The 17518-nt window shown below is 49.3% G+C and overlaps 1 protein-coding gene across 1 annotated transcript in view; it reads right to left on the bottom strand.

Moving 5' to 3' along the window:
* LOC147707489 (CD109 antigen-like) overlaps positions 1–17518 on the bottom strand; it is a 943435-nt gene that overhangs the window by 350435 nt on the left and 575482 nt on the right. Inside the window, exons 17-18 of the mRNA XM_086926506.1 lie at positions 14720–14774; positions 14522–14606 (exon numbers count right to left, since the gene is read on the bottom strand). Coding sequence (XP_086782632.1) covers positions 14522–14606; positions 14720–14774 — 140 coding nt within the window. The remainder of the gene's footprint in view (positions 1–14521; positions 14607–14719; positions 14775–17518) is intronic.

The raw sequence follows: 17518 nt of genomic DNA, 5'->3' as shown, positions 1-17518 counted from the left end.
GTTTTATGTAAGGGATCTGGTTCTTTTGATGTAAACCCTTCTCCTCTCCCTCTTTCTCTTGAAAGGCTGTCTGTCACAGCAGGAGAATCCCCGAAGTTGATAGTTCCACTACATAGGCCATGGGAGTGGATACGTCTCACACCTGGAGGTTTGGCAAAGGGATATGTGCATCAAAAGGTTACTCCTCCGAGCACAGCCCTACTTTTTATGATTCCCTTATTAGCCTCATCTCCTTTCTGAGATGTGTCCAGACCCTTTCCTTGTGATCTATCATTGAATTAAAGAGCAACCTCTGAAGGGTACAGGGGTAGTCCCTCTCCCTCTTCTCTTGTGTGTCCCACCTAGCTCACAGAAATGCAGCAATGCACAAAAATGTGTGCGGGGATTCCTCTACTCTTCATGTCTTCACCAAGCAGGCCTGGGTTCCCCAAAATGGAACCCAGTATCCTCCATGTAACGTGCCATTACGAGCACACTTCCACTCAGTGTATGCATTCAGCCCAAACACTAACCAGTACTGTTAAATCCATGCATGGTGCCACCATAGGCACACATACCTTCAGCACACACATTCACTCTGCACGCACTCCTCAGTACTGTATCATTTCTGTATTGTGCAATTGTGTGCCACTTTCACCATGCACCTGCACAGTATTTCACCTTTAATGTATTGTACTTCTCATAAGTATGCCTACAACCAGAACATGCATTCACTGTGCATGCACAGCACAGCACTACATCTTTTATTTAATGTATTCCTCACAGGTATGCACACACCTAGTACATTCATTCACCAATCATGTACTGCACAGCACTGCTCTACCCCTGTATTTTACCCTTGCTAGTTACACATACATCCAGTATAGAGTGACTACTCCTACACTTTGCAGCACTTTACATCTAACTGATGTACGCCATGGGTGAGTTAAGCACTCTGCAGAAGAACTTTAAAAAGGTGAGTGAGCTGGTAGTCCTCACTCACGTGAGACAGAAAGAGCTGGTTCACTCTTACTGATGACTGCACAATATGATGCCATCATGCGCTGCTTAAATTCTTGTGAAGGCAGTAGCCTTCCACCACTATGAGGGTAGCGCGATGGGCGCTGCTCCCAGTCCAACAAGACCGCAATCTGTGAGACAGGCCTATGCCGTGGTGCAAATGCATGATCCGTGTTTGCCTATAATAACAAACATCAGCATAAGGATCCAGGCTAAAGTACCGTTGGGCACTCAGGACAGGAGTGAAGAACTATACCATGCAGAGGACTTTTCTATCCAAACACCCTCATAGGCCAGAGCATCCTGCCTTACCTTGTTGGAGGATTTTAAAACCATAGGATTTTCTGGTTACCACAGCAACTTTTCTGTTAGATTTTGGGGTCTCTAGATGGCAGAGGTAGGTACCTTTGACCAAATAGGGACCCTTGCGTCTAGTCAGAGTAAGGGGGTACACTCCTAAAATAACCCCTGCTCACCCCCTTGATAGCTTGGCACGAGCAGACAGACTTATCTCAGAGGCAGTGTGTAAAGCATTTGTGAACACATACAGTAACCCAGTAACAACACTACAGATGGACATCACACAAGTTGTAGTATAAAAAGAAGTATTTTTACATAGACTTAACACAAGACCACAAACAACAAAAATCCACAATACTATACTTCAAAAATGGTAAAATTAGCTTAGTTCTCTTAAGATGTAAAATTCAACACTTTGAGTTCAATGTACCTTTGGATGTGTTACGCTATACAACGAAAGTGTTGCAGGGAAGGTGATGTGTCGGGTCCTTACACACAAGAACGGTGATGCGTCGGGTCCCTCCGATATGTAGGGGATGCGTCACTTCTGCTCGACGTAGGGAGGTGATGCGTCGGTTTCTTACTGGTCTTCCATGGCGATGCCACCAGCAGCGCCGTGATGCATTGTACCAAATGGAATCTTCTTCTTGATGTGACAACGATGTGTGCATGCCCAACGGACGAGCGGCGACTAAACGATTCTTCTGAACTGCAACAGGCCCTGCGACACGCTTCCCGGTGATGCGGCAGGGTCTGATGTGACTTCAATCCTCTTCTCCGGCGATGTGAGGTGCTTCAGCGATGCAATGCGACAGCTGCAGCGGCGACATCCTTCTTCAGCGATGCGGCAGCATCTGATGCGACGTCGATCCTCTTCTCCGGTGATGCGAGGCGCTTCTGCATTGCGAAGCGGCAGCAGCGGCAATATGATTCTCCTTCATAAGTGGCGCGTCCAGCTCCTTGTGACACGCAGTCCCTCGGAAAGCCCAACACAACTGCAGGCACTTCCAAAGAACTCTTGGGGAGCTGGTGGGTGAAGTCTGTTGTCCCTGAGACTTCAGCAGGAAGCAAGCTCTATCTGAAGCCCTTGGAGATCCTTCACAAGTTGAATGAAAGTAGCACAAAGTACTTTCTTCTTTCTTTGGCAGTCAGACCACAACTGCAGGCCAATCCCCCAGACAGCACTCAGCTTAGGGATACTCTCTTCCTCAGTTCCCCCGGTTCCTCTCCTCAGCAACGGTATCTTCTTGTTTCCCAAAAGTGATTTAGATTTCTGGGGTCTGGGTCCCCCCCTTTTATCCCCATTTTCTCTTTGTTCTCTGAAGGCAGAGAGGCCTTTGCCTAGTCCAAACCAGTTCTGGTCAGTCCTTGAGCACTTTGTTGACAACACTCCTTCTTTCCTTTCACAGTGCAGGCCAGGAACATCAGACGCACAACACAGGAGGTGAAACCAGCATTGTGGAGGGAAGGCACAGCCCTATTCAGGCCCCAGGTACAACTCCTCCCACCAATCTACATACAGATCTCTCTATTCAGCCCTGTGCTGACTCACCCTGTCTCCTGGAATCCCCCAGCCCCTGTCACTCAAACTTCAGACAAGGAATACTCAACCTAGTAGAGGCAGGCTTGGATGGTTAGAACAGAAAATACCTACTTTCTAAAAGTGGTATTTTCAAAAAAAGAATGTTAAAACCAACTTCACTAAAAGATGTATTTTATCATTCTGAGTTCAGGCATACTAAACTCGAATTTCTACCTAGTTCCCTGAGTCAGTTAGGATTATAAGATGTTATACTCAAACTGCCCATTCTGGCCTATGGGGAACAGGTAGCCTTGCAATAGTGAAAAAAGAAAATGGCTGTAATTCACTATTAGGACATGCCACACACATCAGGACTTGTCCTACCTTTTACCTACAATGCACCCTTCCTTTGCGCCTACCATAGGGGTGACTAATATGCAGAAAAGGGAAGGTTAAGGGACTGGCAAGTGGGTGTACTTGCCCAGTCAGCATGGCAGTACCAAACTACACAGAGGCTCTGCAATTGTCAGGATGCGATGTGTGCCTGCCTGAGAATAGCTGAGAACCTCATCTCCCAGAACTCCTTTGGGCGGAAGCGAAATGGGAGAGGCCATAAAAGTACGTGAATCACCGGGAGCGGTGCTCGTGATTTGTCCTACTTGGGAACAGTTTGATGGACGTTAGTTTCTCTGTGCTCCAGTGTGAAGAGAGACTTTTGCTTTCACGGAGGTAGTTCCGTGGCTGCGGGATTACTGGTGTTTCGACTCTGGGCACCTTTGGAGTGATTGCAGTCAGAGAGAGAGACGCTGGATGATTTCCTCCCGAGTCTGACTTCTAGTTCTTTGTTTGTTCCGATGTGCGAGACGCCTGGATTTCCCCTTCTCGTGTCGGAGTGTGGTTATCGCCGGTGCGAGAGACGCTGGATTTGCACCCTCTCGGCTGGTGGTTGTTCCCGAAGATAAGAGGTGGGTTAGGTCGTTAGGAGAGACGCAGGATTGCACCCTCTCTTTGACCGGAGTCCCTCTTACTCTAAGTATTGCCATTCTGGTGTGTGTTCTGGTACGGAAGACGCAGGATTGCCCCTTCCGCGGCCAGAACAGTGAAGAGGAAATGCCAGCGTCTGCTTCTGGTAAGAGAGCTTCGTTCCTATTGATTCTACTTTGGGTAGTTCTACCATCCCCTTTTCGTGACTATTGGAATTGTAAACAATAGATAGACATTCATACGGAGGTACTATGAGACGGTCTGTTTCATTATAATCCTTTTGGATCTTACGAACTGGGTGGTTACACTCGCACTGTTTTTTCTTTTCTTTCCTTTTCTTTTCTTTTCTGCACTCCTTGTTTTTTGAAGAACTAGCTTGATTCTTCGTCTTCAGTAATTCACAAGGGAGCGAGACCGCATGGTATGTATGTGTGGAAGTTAGGTGGCTCTTATCGGTAGGGTAAGGAAGGGACAGTATAGCAGAAGGCTCTTGTTCTTTCAGGAATCCTGATCCATATATGAGAGAAGTCATCTCATCTTCGCAGGTTGAAAAAACAGAAGGGAGCTAAAGTCTGAGAAGTATTAGGTAGGGGTGGCTTTAATTGAGATATAGAAAGGAGAAGTGTGAGGGAATGGTATTAACGTATGGTTTTTGTTTCAACAGGCATCCCTTCTTCAGCGGTTCCCGCCCGGCATTATTCCCTCACCTGCTTACCACCGTGCTTTGTGAGTTGTACAATCAGAGTGCGGGGAAAGCTGGAGGTGGACCCCTATTAGCATCGCCCTCATCCCGAGGAGCCGTTGGACCGTGACAGCAATGGCAGACATGAGACACTTTTACAGACTGCTTCTGTGGGTGGCTCAACCCGGTCTGCAAGCCCACTAGCAGCATTTGATTTACAAGCCCTGGGCACACGCAGTCCACTGTACTAGGGTCTCACAAGTAAACCAAATCAGCCAATCATGGAGTCACTAATCCATATATCAATTTACAATAGGGAGAGCATATGCACTTTAGCACTGATCAACAGTGATAAATTGCCCAGAGACATAAAACAGCCAACAAAACAGGTCAGACAAAAATACAGGAGGAAGGCAAAAAGTTCAGGGTTGACCCTGCAAAAAGGGCCAAGTCCAACAATTCCTGACAGAGATGAACTGCTAATGATTTCCCCATCTACACTCCACTGTGTTCAGTCTTAAACTTCACCTAGGTTCTGACCTACCACCCATGCAGTTTCTTGGCGTGTTTGAGCCTAAAACGTCATATCTCCAGTTCCCTTAATCTGTTTTTGACTATTAAATGTGTAATTCTATTATTGTTTTCTCCGTTTTACTAAATTGGTTTTGCAATGTATCTTTTTGGGTTTTCTGACACTCAGTGTTTTAGTGTTGCTTCAGTTTTAAACATACACTTCTCTGTGGAAAAGCCTGCTGCTTTACATCTCATCTAACAATGATTAAGCCCAGGTTTCCTCACTGAAACTCTCTTTTGCCCTGGCACGATATTGTTTTATTAAGTTCTTTTGGACCCTCCTCCCAAATTAATAATCCAACATTTCACAGAACAGAATGTATTGAATACAAGAAAGTCTGCAATCTCTCTTAAAGAACTAGCGTATCGGGGGGCAACCGTAATGGCCGCTCTGCTGTGAGGCTCCTCCGGGCGGGCGCCCACTACGGACGAGAAGGAATGTAAGCTGCATCCCTGCCGACACCAAACGCTGTGTCCAGCCTACTGATGGTCCGGGGCAGCCAGCGAGAAGTTGCCGAGCCACGGGAGCGGCTGGCAGCGACAACCACGGTGGAGGGGATCTGAGGCCTCCGGACCTCAGCGCCATCTTCCCTGCTGCGCTGGTGCGCCGGGTGAGTGCGGCTCAGCCGATTGCGGCCGCGGCTCCGCTCTTTTACGCTCCTACCCCTAGCGGCCTCGCGCATTGACCCCCCCCTGCCGCTCGGTCCCGTCTTTTCCCAGGTTTTCCGGGCTCTCGGGTGCGGCTGAGGCCTTGGGCCCGTTGGAGTGCGGGAGCCGGGGACTGGATTTCGGACTCGTGCGGAGCTGGGGGACTTGCTGTGGGCGCGTGCGGGGGCGGGGGAGGGGCAGTCCACGTGCCTGCTGGGCGGCCTGGGGGCACTCCCTGGTAATATACAGCGGCCCCGCCGTGCGACCGAGCAGCGCGCCACCTTACATTGCTACCACGAGACTTCTGCTTGCTACGCCGCGATTGGGGTGGCTCCCTCCTGCACTCCGTGGCACCATATTACGCTGCCTACTACTGACTGGTCACCCCTACTTCTGCTACTTAGGCTGCGGCCTGAACACTTGCCTGTCACGCTACCCACGCTATCCGGTCTTTGGTGGTCTACAGATCGGCCTGCTTTACCATTGATCCCTGCTCACCGCCTCTGTCGCTGCGCCTGCGGCCCCGCCACACGTCCTCCACGATGGGGAAAAAGGATCCTGCCCAGAGGACCCTCAACTTCGACAAGACTCCTCTCCCTGCTGCCGACCCCCCACCGGGAGCTGCATCGGGAGCTCCAGTGGCGCAGGACAATGGCGAGGCGACGTCAATGATGGCCGCCATGATGGGGGAGATGCGTGCAGGCTTCAAAGCCCTTGATACCAGATTCGACAGTCTGGAGCAAAAACTGTCTGCCATCAACTCCACTGTGCAAGCCCACGATCGGTTCCTGGACCTGGCGGAGTCTAGATTATCTGACCTGGAGGACGGGTCCTCCAAAGCTCTAAAGCGACTGGAGAGGGTAGAAAAGATTCTTAAAGATGTCGCCATCAAGAACGAGGATTTGGAAGCGCGCAGCCGGCGGAATAACATCAGAATCCTTGGCGTGGCGGAGACTACAGCCACTGGCCGGTTCGACACCTTCGTTGAGACCCTTCTCATTGAACTGTTTGGAAAAGACACTTTCACGGCTGGTTTTGTTGTGGAAAGAGCACACAGGTCCTTGGGGCCCAAACCGCGCTCTGGACAGCTGCCCCGACCCATCATTGCCAGAATTATGAACTTTCATGAACGTGATGCCGCGCTTCGGACGGCGCGAGAGATGGGTGAGGTGAGATGGCAGGGGAGCAAGTTGTCCTTCTTTCCGAACTATACAGTTATGGTGCAAGAGGCTCGGAGGAAGTACACCAGCGTCAAGGCGGCACTTCGTAATCTTGGCCTTAAATACAGCATGCTCTACCCAGCCCGGCTGAAGGTGGACGTTCATGGCCGGTTTCGCATCTTTGAATCTCCAGCTGAGGTCCAGGACTTCTGCCACACGTACAAAAAAGGGCCTGGATCGGCCTCTGGCTTCAGACCCACCTCTCCCCTGCAGCCGGACACGCAGGCAAGCGCTGACTTGTTCACTGACGCTGGTCAGGGCTGACTGTCCATAACGCTCTGGTTCTGGTTCATTCTTCTTCTTGTAGGGATGGCTAACACTCCTTTAATTCCTATTCGTTTATGACATTCTAATCGTTCCGTTGGATTGCCCGCTCGGGGGCTAGCGTTGCTTCCCCCCCAGGCGCGGGCCGATATGTTCTGCTCCTTTTCCTTGGGTTTCCTAGATTGCATTATGCAGCCACTTTCATATGCTTTTCCTACTTGGCACTTGTTGTTCTGCATTGCTGATTTGCAACTAGTGGGGTTCTGCCTCTCATGGGGTGATGGGAGGCTGGGTGGTGGGTGGGGGTGGGGGTGTTTGTATTTTCCATGTTTTTTCTTTTTTTTGGTATCTGATTGCGAGACACATGGCCCTGGTTTGTTCAATGACCTCTTCTTGCCCATGATTCTTGATTTGACTCTATGGCCCGGATAGGTTTGCAGACTGGCCCTTTTAGTCTAACATTGATGACATGGAATGTCCGCGGCTTGAACTCCACCCGAAAACGGAAACAGGTTCTACAGTATGCAGTGAGACATAATGTTGATATACTTGTTTTACAGGAGACGCACATGGTTCAATCAGACACACCTTCCTTTGCGCGGGGTTGGAGCGCCCACAGAGTGTTTTCAAACTTCAGTAGATATGCACGTGGTGTGGCAGTTTTAATACACAAGCGAATACCCTTTGTCTTGACGAGTAGCAAAGTTGATGGGGAAGGACGATATGTGATTCTCCATGGGCTGCTGTTTGGTTATTTGCCATTGTAGGGGTATATGGTCCTAATGTCGATTCCCCGGCCTGCCTCGAGGAGCTACACCTGTCTCTACTACACGCAGACATTGACCTGCTGGCGATGGGGGGCGACTTTAACTTACTGATGAACCCCAGAAGAGACAGCACATCCCCCTCCCCTGACCGCAAACCACTATCCCGCGCTGCGATGGCGGATATTTGCTCCCACTTTTCACTTCAGGACATAGAGGCCGCACGTCACACTGCCTCCCCTTCCTTCACGCACCATTCCGGCTACCACAACACGAGCACCAGGATCGACTACTGGCTCCTTTCTCCAGGCCTGGCGGGTTGGGTCACTGATTTGCGCACCCTGCCACGCACCATCTGGGATCACTCTCCGGTGGTTCTGGCGCTTGCGGTTCCCAGGTTGGGTGGGTATGAGCGGCAATGGCGATTTCCTGGGCGAGCACTCGCGGATCCAGTTTTCACAGAAGAGATCCGCTCAGCGATCGAAGACTATTTCGACCTTAACACTGGCTCGGTGACCGCATGGGCTACACTGTGGGAAGGATTCAAAGCTACCATTAGGGGGGTCTACATTACCAAACATGTCGGAGCGCTGCGCGAAATTCGAACCACCCTGTCCCGCCTAGAAACCGACCTATTAGCTATTGAATCCCAGATCCTTGCTGACCCCTCAGTGGTTAACGAAACACGACGCATTGAGCTCCTTTTAGAGTTCAGGGACGCGGCAGACAGGGAACTGAAGTATCTGGGCAAGTACAACTCGGCGCGCCAGTATGGCGAGGGAGACAGACCGGGCAGGCTATTGGCCCAATTGCTGCGCCCACCTCGGCAGGCTGCGTACACCACACTTCAATACTCCTGCCATTTGCAACACATTCTTGACTTACTATAAGCACCTTTACAAGTCTGCCCTTACTGACGAACGCCGTGACCCCGGCCCTTATATTAACGAAATAGCTATGGTCTTTCTGGAGAAGTATATGCAAGACTTCTTGGCGCATCAAGAAGAACTGCCGAGCCCTCGAGAAAGTCTGGAAAAGGGATCCGACAACGGACAACAGGACCTCCTACAAACTTGCCACCCGGAAACACCACCAGCTGATCCGCGCCGCCAAGAGAACAGCATTCAAGGACCGGTTGGACAACAACGCACACAACAGCAAGGAACTCTTCAACATCGTGAAAGAGCTTTCCAACCCCAACGCAGGAAACAACGACATCACCCCATCGCAAGACCTCTGCAACTCCCTTGCCTCATACTTCCACAACAAGATCACAGACATACACAGCAGTTTCAACAACCAACCAACGCACACCACGACCGACCAGCCACCCCCCCCCACCACCACCCTCCACGCCTGGACCCCGATCAGCACAGAAGACACCATCCGCACGATGAACTCCATCCACTCCGGATCACCAACCGACCCCTGCCCTCACCACATCTTCAACAAGGCCGACGCTGTCATCGCACCCCACCTGCGAGACATCATCAACACATCCTTCGACACCGCCATCTTCCCCGAGAGCTGGAAACACGCCGAAATCAGCGCTCTACTCAAGAAACCAACAGCGGACCCCACCGACCTCAAGAATTACCGCCCCATCTCGCTTCTCCCGTTTCCAGCCAAAGTCATCGAGAAGACCGTCAACAAGCAGATGGCCGCCTTCCTCGAGACGAACGGATCCCTCGACCCCTCACAGTCCGGCTTCCGAGCCAAACACAGCACCGAGACCGCCCTCATCGCCGCCACCGATGACATCCGAGCCCTGATGGACAATGGAGAAACAGCGGCCCTCATCCTCCTAGACCTCTCCGCGGCATTCGACACGGTCTGCCACCGCACCCTAATACGGCGCCTCAGCAACATCGGAATCCAGGACAAGGCGCTGGAATGGATCATCTCCTTCCTCGACGGAAGAACACAGCGAGTCCGCCTACCACCGTACAAGTCAGAGGCCTCCGAAGTCATCTGCGGCGTCCCCCAAGGATCATCCCTGAGCCCCACCCTCTTCAACGTCTACATGAGCCCCCTCGCGGCCATCGTACGCAAACACCACCTCAGCATCATCTCCTACGCCGACGACACCCAGCTGATCCTCTCCCTGACCAACAAACCCGCCGCCGCCAGAGCCAACCTACACGAAGGGATGAAAGAGGTAGCCGAGTGGATGACGACCAGCCGCCTGAAACTAAACTCGGACAAGACGGAGGTCCTCATCCTGGGCTCCTCTCCCTCCGCCTGGGACGACTCCTGGTGGCCTCCCGCCCTGGGCACCGCACCCAAACCGACAGACCATGCACGAAACCTGGGCTTCATCCTGGACTCCTCCCTCTCCATGACCAGGCAAGTCAGCAGCGTCTCCTCGGCGTGCTTCAACATCCTACGCATGCTACGGAAGATCTTCTGGTGGATCCCCACAGAGACCAGGAAGACCGTCACCCAGGCCCTCGTCACCAGCCGACTGGACTACGGCAACGCCCTCTACGCCGGGACCACCGCCAAGCTCCAGAAGAGACTCCAGCGGATCCAAAACGCCTCAGCCAGACTCATCCTCGACATCCCACGATCCAGCCACATCTCCGGACATCTCAGAGACCTTCACTGGCTCCCCATCAACAAGAGAATCACCTTCCGCCTCCTCACCCACGCACACAAAGCCCTACACGACCAAGGCCCGAGCTACCTCAACAGCCGAGTCAACTTCTACGCTCCCAAACGCCACCTCCGATCAGCCAACCACGCCCTCGCCGCCGTCCCCCGCATCCGAAGAGCGACTACAGGAGGAAGGTCCTTCTCCTACCTGGCCGCCAAGACCTGGAACTCCCTCCCGTCCGACCTGCGCCTGACCCAAGACCACCTCTCCTTCAGGAAGAAGCTGAAGACCTGGCTGTTCGAGCAGTAGCGGCACCCCCCCCCCCCCCAGCGCCTTGAGACCCTACGGGTATGTAGCGCGCTTTATAAGTGTCACTGATTGATTGATTGATTGATCCCATCACGCCCGAGTTGATCGCGGAGGCGATAGACTCGCTGAAGGGCTCCTCGGCGCCGGGCCTGGATGGCTTCACGGCCGATTTCTATCAAACATACAAGGAGGAGCCGGTGCCCATTCTGGTCGAGGTCTATGCCGAGGCCCTGGAGTCCGGTATTCTCCCTCCTACGCTCCGTGAGGCGGTTATAGTCTTGTTACCCAAGCCAGGCCGCGACCCAACGGTTTGCAGCTCTTACCGCCCACTGTCACTCCTGAACCTGGACTATAAAATCCTGGCCAAGGTGCTCGCAATGCGGCTTGCGCTGCTGGTGAACTCTATTATTTCGCCAGTACAATCTGGCTTCGTCCCTCAGAGGTCGACGTCCCTGAACCTTCGCACTGTCTTCTCGGTCCTGCACAGAATTGACCCCGCCATCCCGGCTGCTGCGATCTTTCTGGACACCGAAAAGGCTTTTGACCTTCTGGAGTGGCCCTTTTTTTTTCGATGTGATGCGTAGGATGGGCATGCCCGCTATGTTTGTGGCGACTGTTGAATTGCTGTACACAGCACCCACGGCACATATTCGCCTCAATGGCACTATCACAGACAGGTTTACCCTCTCCAGAGGTACGCGACAAGGGTGCCCCCTATCCCCCTTACTTTTTATTTTGGCTATGGATCCTCTGGTCCGACACTTCCAAGAGAAGCATTTGCACAGGGGGCTCCAGTTCCGCACCGGGCCTCTTCTGGTGTCACTCTACGCGGACGACATGGTTCTATACGTCCGCACCCCTGAGACCAACCTGCAGCCTCTGCTATCTGAAATTACGCGCTTTGGTGAATATTCCGGCCTTAAGGTTAATTGGCACAAATCACAACTGTTCCCTCTCACCCTCGCCACTGCGAGATGGCCTTGTTCTCTCCCGTTGGAATGGTGCGAAGAATCCGTTAAATACCTTGGGATACATATCCACTTAGATACCGTATACATTATCCGCCTGAACTATGGACGCGCCCTTGATTTTTTGGAGAACAACACTGACCGATGGCTCCGCCTCCCTTTATCGATGGCTGGGCGCATTGCTATAGTGAAAATGGTGGTTCTGCCCCGGTTTTTATATCTCTTCAACAACATTCTCATCCCTCTCACAAAGGTTTTTTTCACCCAATTGCGCACTGCCCTGCTGAGACTGGTTTGGGGAGGGAAGCGCCCTCGCCTTGCCTGGAGCACACTGACACTGCCTTACGAGAGGGGCGGATTTGGGGTCCCAAACTTCCACCTTTACTACCTGGTGGCCCAATGCTCGTATGCCCACCCCTGGTACCATCCTGATGCCAGGATCCAACATTTGAAACCCGAAGCAGACGCCGCGCTCCCAGTGTCTCTGGATGCCGTGCTTCCCAGAGGCCTCCCCCGCGACCCACACGACATACTCCCTCTCACCACAACGACTTGGGCTTGGGACAAACTCAGACGCTTACTGCGCGTTGACACTCTGTACTCTCCGGCCCTCCCGCTTCCCAACCCACATTGGCTCCCTATAACAGGCGAAACATTGATTAGTCGAACACTCTCTAAATACCAACTGAACACGATCGGTGACCTATTCCCAGATGGCCATGCTCTTTCTATTACCGAAGACCCCCGCTTCACCGAGCGCACTTTTATGGATACTTTTGTGTTTGCAAGACTTAGGGCACTGATGCGGGCTACATTTCCTACCTTCCCGTTGCCACCTGATGACACTTTGGCACTCACATCCATCATCCAGAACTCTTCGGGGCCCATGTTGTGTCCAAACTCTACAAACTCTGCCTGTCCTCACTCCCATCGTCCGACGAGGCGGTTCGCGCCGCATGGGAATTGGATCTGGGCGCCCAGATCTCTGACGACCAATGGGAGGCATGCTGTGCCATGACCAGGGAGGTTTCAATGAATAGCAGGCATAAACTTATACACTTTAAATTCCTTCGACGGCTGTACCACACCCCAGCGTTGGCCCACAGAATCCACCCGGCGCGTCCCCACACTTGTCCTAAATGCAATGCCCCTCAGGCCGACTTTGCCCATCTTTCCTGGACTTGCCCGAAAATACACTTCTATTGGGTTGAAATGCACGACACACTGTGTGCGATATTGGGCGATATTGGGCCTGTCGCTATCGATCCTACCGGAGATTGCCCTGATGGGATATGTGTCCAATTTTCCCCGCAAAATTCGCAAGTTGGCATCGATCTGCTTCCTTCTGGCCAAGAGAGAGGTCGCACTGCACTGGTGCTCGCGACGTGCTCCCTCTGTTGCCGCTTGGCTAAGGAGTGTGCAATACTGCAATGTAAACAGTGTGGAATATTCTGACTAACTCCCGGCCTCTTCCCGCCCTACAGACATTTGGGGTCCGTACCGCCAATACATTTCAGGGAAAGCGCTGGAAGCACCCTCTCAGTCCCTGCATCCCAGTATACCGACCGGGGTGGGATAGACCTCGGGACCCCCATTCCATACTCCCAATCTGGCGCTGCTTCTGCTGTTGTTTGCCGCTGCCCTTTGGCTGTGATGCAGGGCCTGGATAGGCGGGGGCCCCGATGCTGTTCCCGACTCAGGGGTCTTTATGCCAACGAAGGAGATTGTTCTTTTCACGCTCATGTAGCCCAACTATTGGCCCTTCACGACAATTTGGTAATGTGCGAACTCCTGCTCCTAGTCCAACTCATTCCTGGGTAAAAAGGTTCCTTGATTGCTTTTACTGTGATGTGGTTATTGGCAACGGTGCCACTTGATGTGATGCAGAAAGATTTACTGTGCTGGTCTTGCAATCTGATTCTCATAATTACTGTCCCTCTTATCCTTTCCTTGCTTTTTGAACTAACGGTTATGTTTGTTTTGTATTTAAGTTGCCTTATCAGAAAATTTTCCTACTGTAACATTTACCATGCTTCATGGTGCAACCCGAATGTGCATTCTGCTGTACCTATCATTCTGCTGACCGAGTTACTTGGCTGCCATATGTACAGACCCTGTAAGCAGGCTTTGTTTTTTTTCACTGCCGTGGTTTGCATCATCTGCCTCAATAAAGTGTTTTAAAAAAAAGAAGAACTAGCGTATCATTTCTTTAGTAGTTTACCTTTGACATCACTATTCATATGAGTTGAGAACTGCATCACTGTGTTACTGTAAAAACAGACGAGCTCTGTTATCACAAAGGCCTCATGCCAGAGTCAGCAGACTGTGAGAAAAGCCTGTTTTGTAATAGTACTGCAACAATATGAGCATTACGTTTTAGTGTGGTTTTTCCACAGTACCGTTTTCAGGTGTATCCTAGATATCTGCAACCCGATGATCGCTTAATGTAGATATGAATGGAATGTGGCCATTCATTACAAGGAATAAAATAACATTACCCCTATCACCTCTGAGTTTCCTGAGATTATAATGTAACTTGTCCTACAGGATAATTGCTATGTTTTTTCACGAAATGGTCAAGTGACTTGCATAAGCTGTACCATGAATGGTCAATAACACTGAAACCCATATGTGAGACTAAAACTCCTATTTTGTGAAACAATGCAGAATACAAATTGGCCATTTATCCTACCTTATATTATACTCTTGCCACATCCATGTATCTGGAAAACGAATTTCAAGTTTGGGCAGTTGCATGGGCATTCCCATCCAGTTATCTGAAACAAAAACAACTGTTAACAACCTTACAATGTCCAATTTAAATTAATAAAGATTAATCGTAAAAGAAAGTAGCATTAGTTTGTTTTCAGAATCATGGAGTGTAACCTACCGTACATTTCTGACATATATGACCGGTCGTATGCATCTGATAGAACGAATACTTCCTATAAATGAAAAAAAGTAGGTTTCCATCGGAAAAGCAAAACACATGTTTTTAAGCATAGTTTTAGTTTTAGTCAACACTTAAACCTTAAACGTGCAAAAATCACTTAACCAGCTGTGGATACATATTATTTGAACAATATATCACTTGCAGTAGCCATATACCTGGACACCAGATCCTCAAGTTGTTTCATTTGGTCTTGACTTTCCCAAAGAGTACCTACGTGACTAAGCTTTATGTAGGCCTACATTTCCAGCAAACCTGATGCAAAAAAAAGCCAGCAATCTAGGCAAAGTTATTCAAGTCACCTCTCTAGATCTGGGGTATCCAGCATTGATCTAGGAAGGGTAGTGAATGCCAGATTTTCAAGATAATCTAATGCTCAAAATCTGCCGTGGGACAAGATCTTCTGGCATTGTGTTGGGCACAACTTACCTTAATGAACAGGTACTCATCCAAAACAGACTGATCTCTAATCACACAAACGTTGATCAGGCTGCGATAGATAGATAGATAGATAGATAGATAGATAGATAGATAGATAGATAGATAGATAGATAGATAGATAGATAGATAGATAGATAGATAGATAGATAGATAGATAGATAGATAGAAACCATGTATGTAAGGAAGTGCTATAACCAGATTTGTAAAAATATTATAGACTGTATCTCGCACAAGGGAGTGTAGACATCCAGGCAGTCAAAGGTTTAAATATTATAATGGTGGAGAAACATTTTTCAACCTATCTTTCAAGAAATATATCATTTTAGCCGAGATCCAACCATCAGGTATGATTTTGTTTTTCTCCTGGAGTTCATGCATGTGTCAAATTTGACAAAAAGATGTTTATCATTTATCTCACACTTCTTGAGTTTTCTTGGTTTTTATTCTGCCAAAAACATGTAAATGTGTGAATGCAATTATCTTGACAAGTTGTGTTTTTCCAAGGTCAAGCTTAAGAGAGCAGCTTTTGTAAGACCTTATAAGATCAACAGAAAACGAGCCTTAAAGGTGCACTACTGAGAAAGGGTCTTCTCTTTATCTTAATTAGTCTTTATGTTAATTAATTGACTGCAGCAACTGGTTGGGCAGACGGTATGTGCTTGAACTGAAAAAGAGTGCGTGTATGGTATTTTCTGCCTTGTGGGAAAATGAATGGTCACACAGCGAGACTGAGTTAGTTATGGTGATCAAGGCCATAGGCCAGATTTATTTATTATGAAAAGATGTGACAAAGGCTGAAGGCTTGATGTGTCTTTTGCAAAAATCATATGTTAAAGCCAATAGCTAAGGATGAATTGCTGTTATACTGTGGACATATATTTTGGTGTATGGAATCGCACAGATTACTGTACTTGGCAAGAGTTGTGGAGCTGGTTACCCACTCTGACAAACCATGGAGGTAGACAATTGCACAGTGATAATACTCATTAGACACTCTTATAGTGGCCGCCAGGACCGATCGGGGGTAAGGGTGTAAAAAAAAGGAAGAAAAGCGTATCTGATTGCCGCTTCTCTTCTCCGTTGTCCCTCTGTTTTCTCTTCCCGCCAGAACAGGAAGCACCAGGCTCCCCATGGCTTATCACATCACAGCAAAGCAGCGTTGTGATGGGTCTGAGTGCCCTGGTTCAGCGTTCAGATGGGCAGTGGGAGCCTGGGAATGTTCTCCACCCAGGCTGTAATGCAGCCTGGGTGGGGAACATGCAAAGTGTGCATGAATGTTTGGACGGCTGGAGACGGTCGGCCAAACATTCATGCACACTTGGAGTAGGCAAAACACTCCTCCCCCTGTTCCTGTGTGAGCAGCCTACCCCCGTTCCACCCGCAAAGCTGCCACAGCAGGAACACATAAAATGATAATAATATTGAGTTATTATCCTTTTATATTTCCTATATTTCACTGCTGCAAAGCAGTGGGGTGAAGCTCTTAGCGAAGGAGCCACCACTGTACTCTTAGGAGGGGTTTTGTATTATTTTACCAACTATAATTGTTCACATATTTTTAATATTATGATTGTAAGCCTGGTGTCTGCCTTACGGGGAAGTTTAAAATTAGTACAGTAGGCATGAGTTGGTAATGGTAGCAAGTCAATGATAAAAGCTACAGGCTTTTGATTGGATTGATGTAATGGTTTTTACTTTGGGGAATGGTATGTCATGCCATAGGCCCAATCTGTTTGTTGTGAAAAGGTATAACAAAGGCAGTAGGTCTGATCTATTTATTTTAAAAGCCTATTTTTAAGTAAATTAACTTTGGATTATTACTGCATTGCGTGCCTTTATTTAGGTATTGTGTTGGATATATTTTCCCAGATTACTACAGTTAGGCAATTGATTTGGTGTTCCTTGCCCCCTCTGACAAACTGTGGATGTAGATGCTTCAAATCATCTTTATTCGGTTTTGCATCAAACCATAAAAGGCAATATAATGTAGTCATATTCTAAATAAAACAAAATTATAGCAATCTTATATATCCTAGCTGCAGTAACAGGCAATATAAACATGGGAAATATCCCTAAGTCAGCCTTCCATTGATTTCCTGCATCTTACTGCCGCCTTAAGGGCATACTCTAAAATACACATCTCAGCTGCCTAAAGCTGAAGGTAAACTAACATGTCTTTGCACTTATGGAAATCAAGACACTTTAGGATTGACTTCAAATAAAATGCGAAAAAAACATCTTTAAACTTTTCAGAAAAACATAAAATGCAGCAGAATTTGAGCAGATGACCTGTCACAA

Source organism: Lissotriton vulgaris, chromosome 6 (genome assembly GCF_964263255.1).
Source record: "Lissotriton vulgaris chromosome 6, aLisVul1.2, whole genome shotgun sequence".
Lineage (NCBI taxonomy): Eukaryota > Metazoa > Chordata > Amphibia > Caudata > Salamandridae > Lissotriton > Lissotriton vulgaris.
Note: the sequence above shows the minus strand (reverse complement) of the source record. Positions and strands in the feature narration are given on the sequence as shown.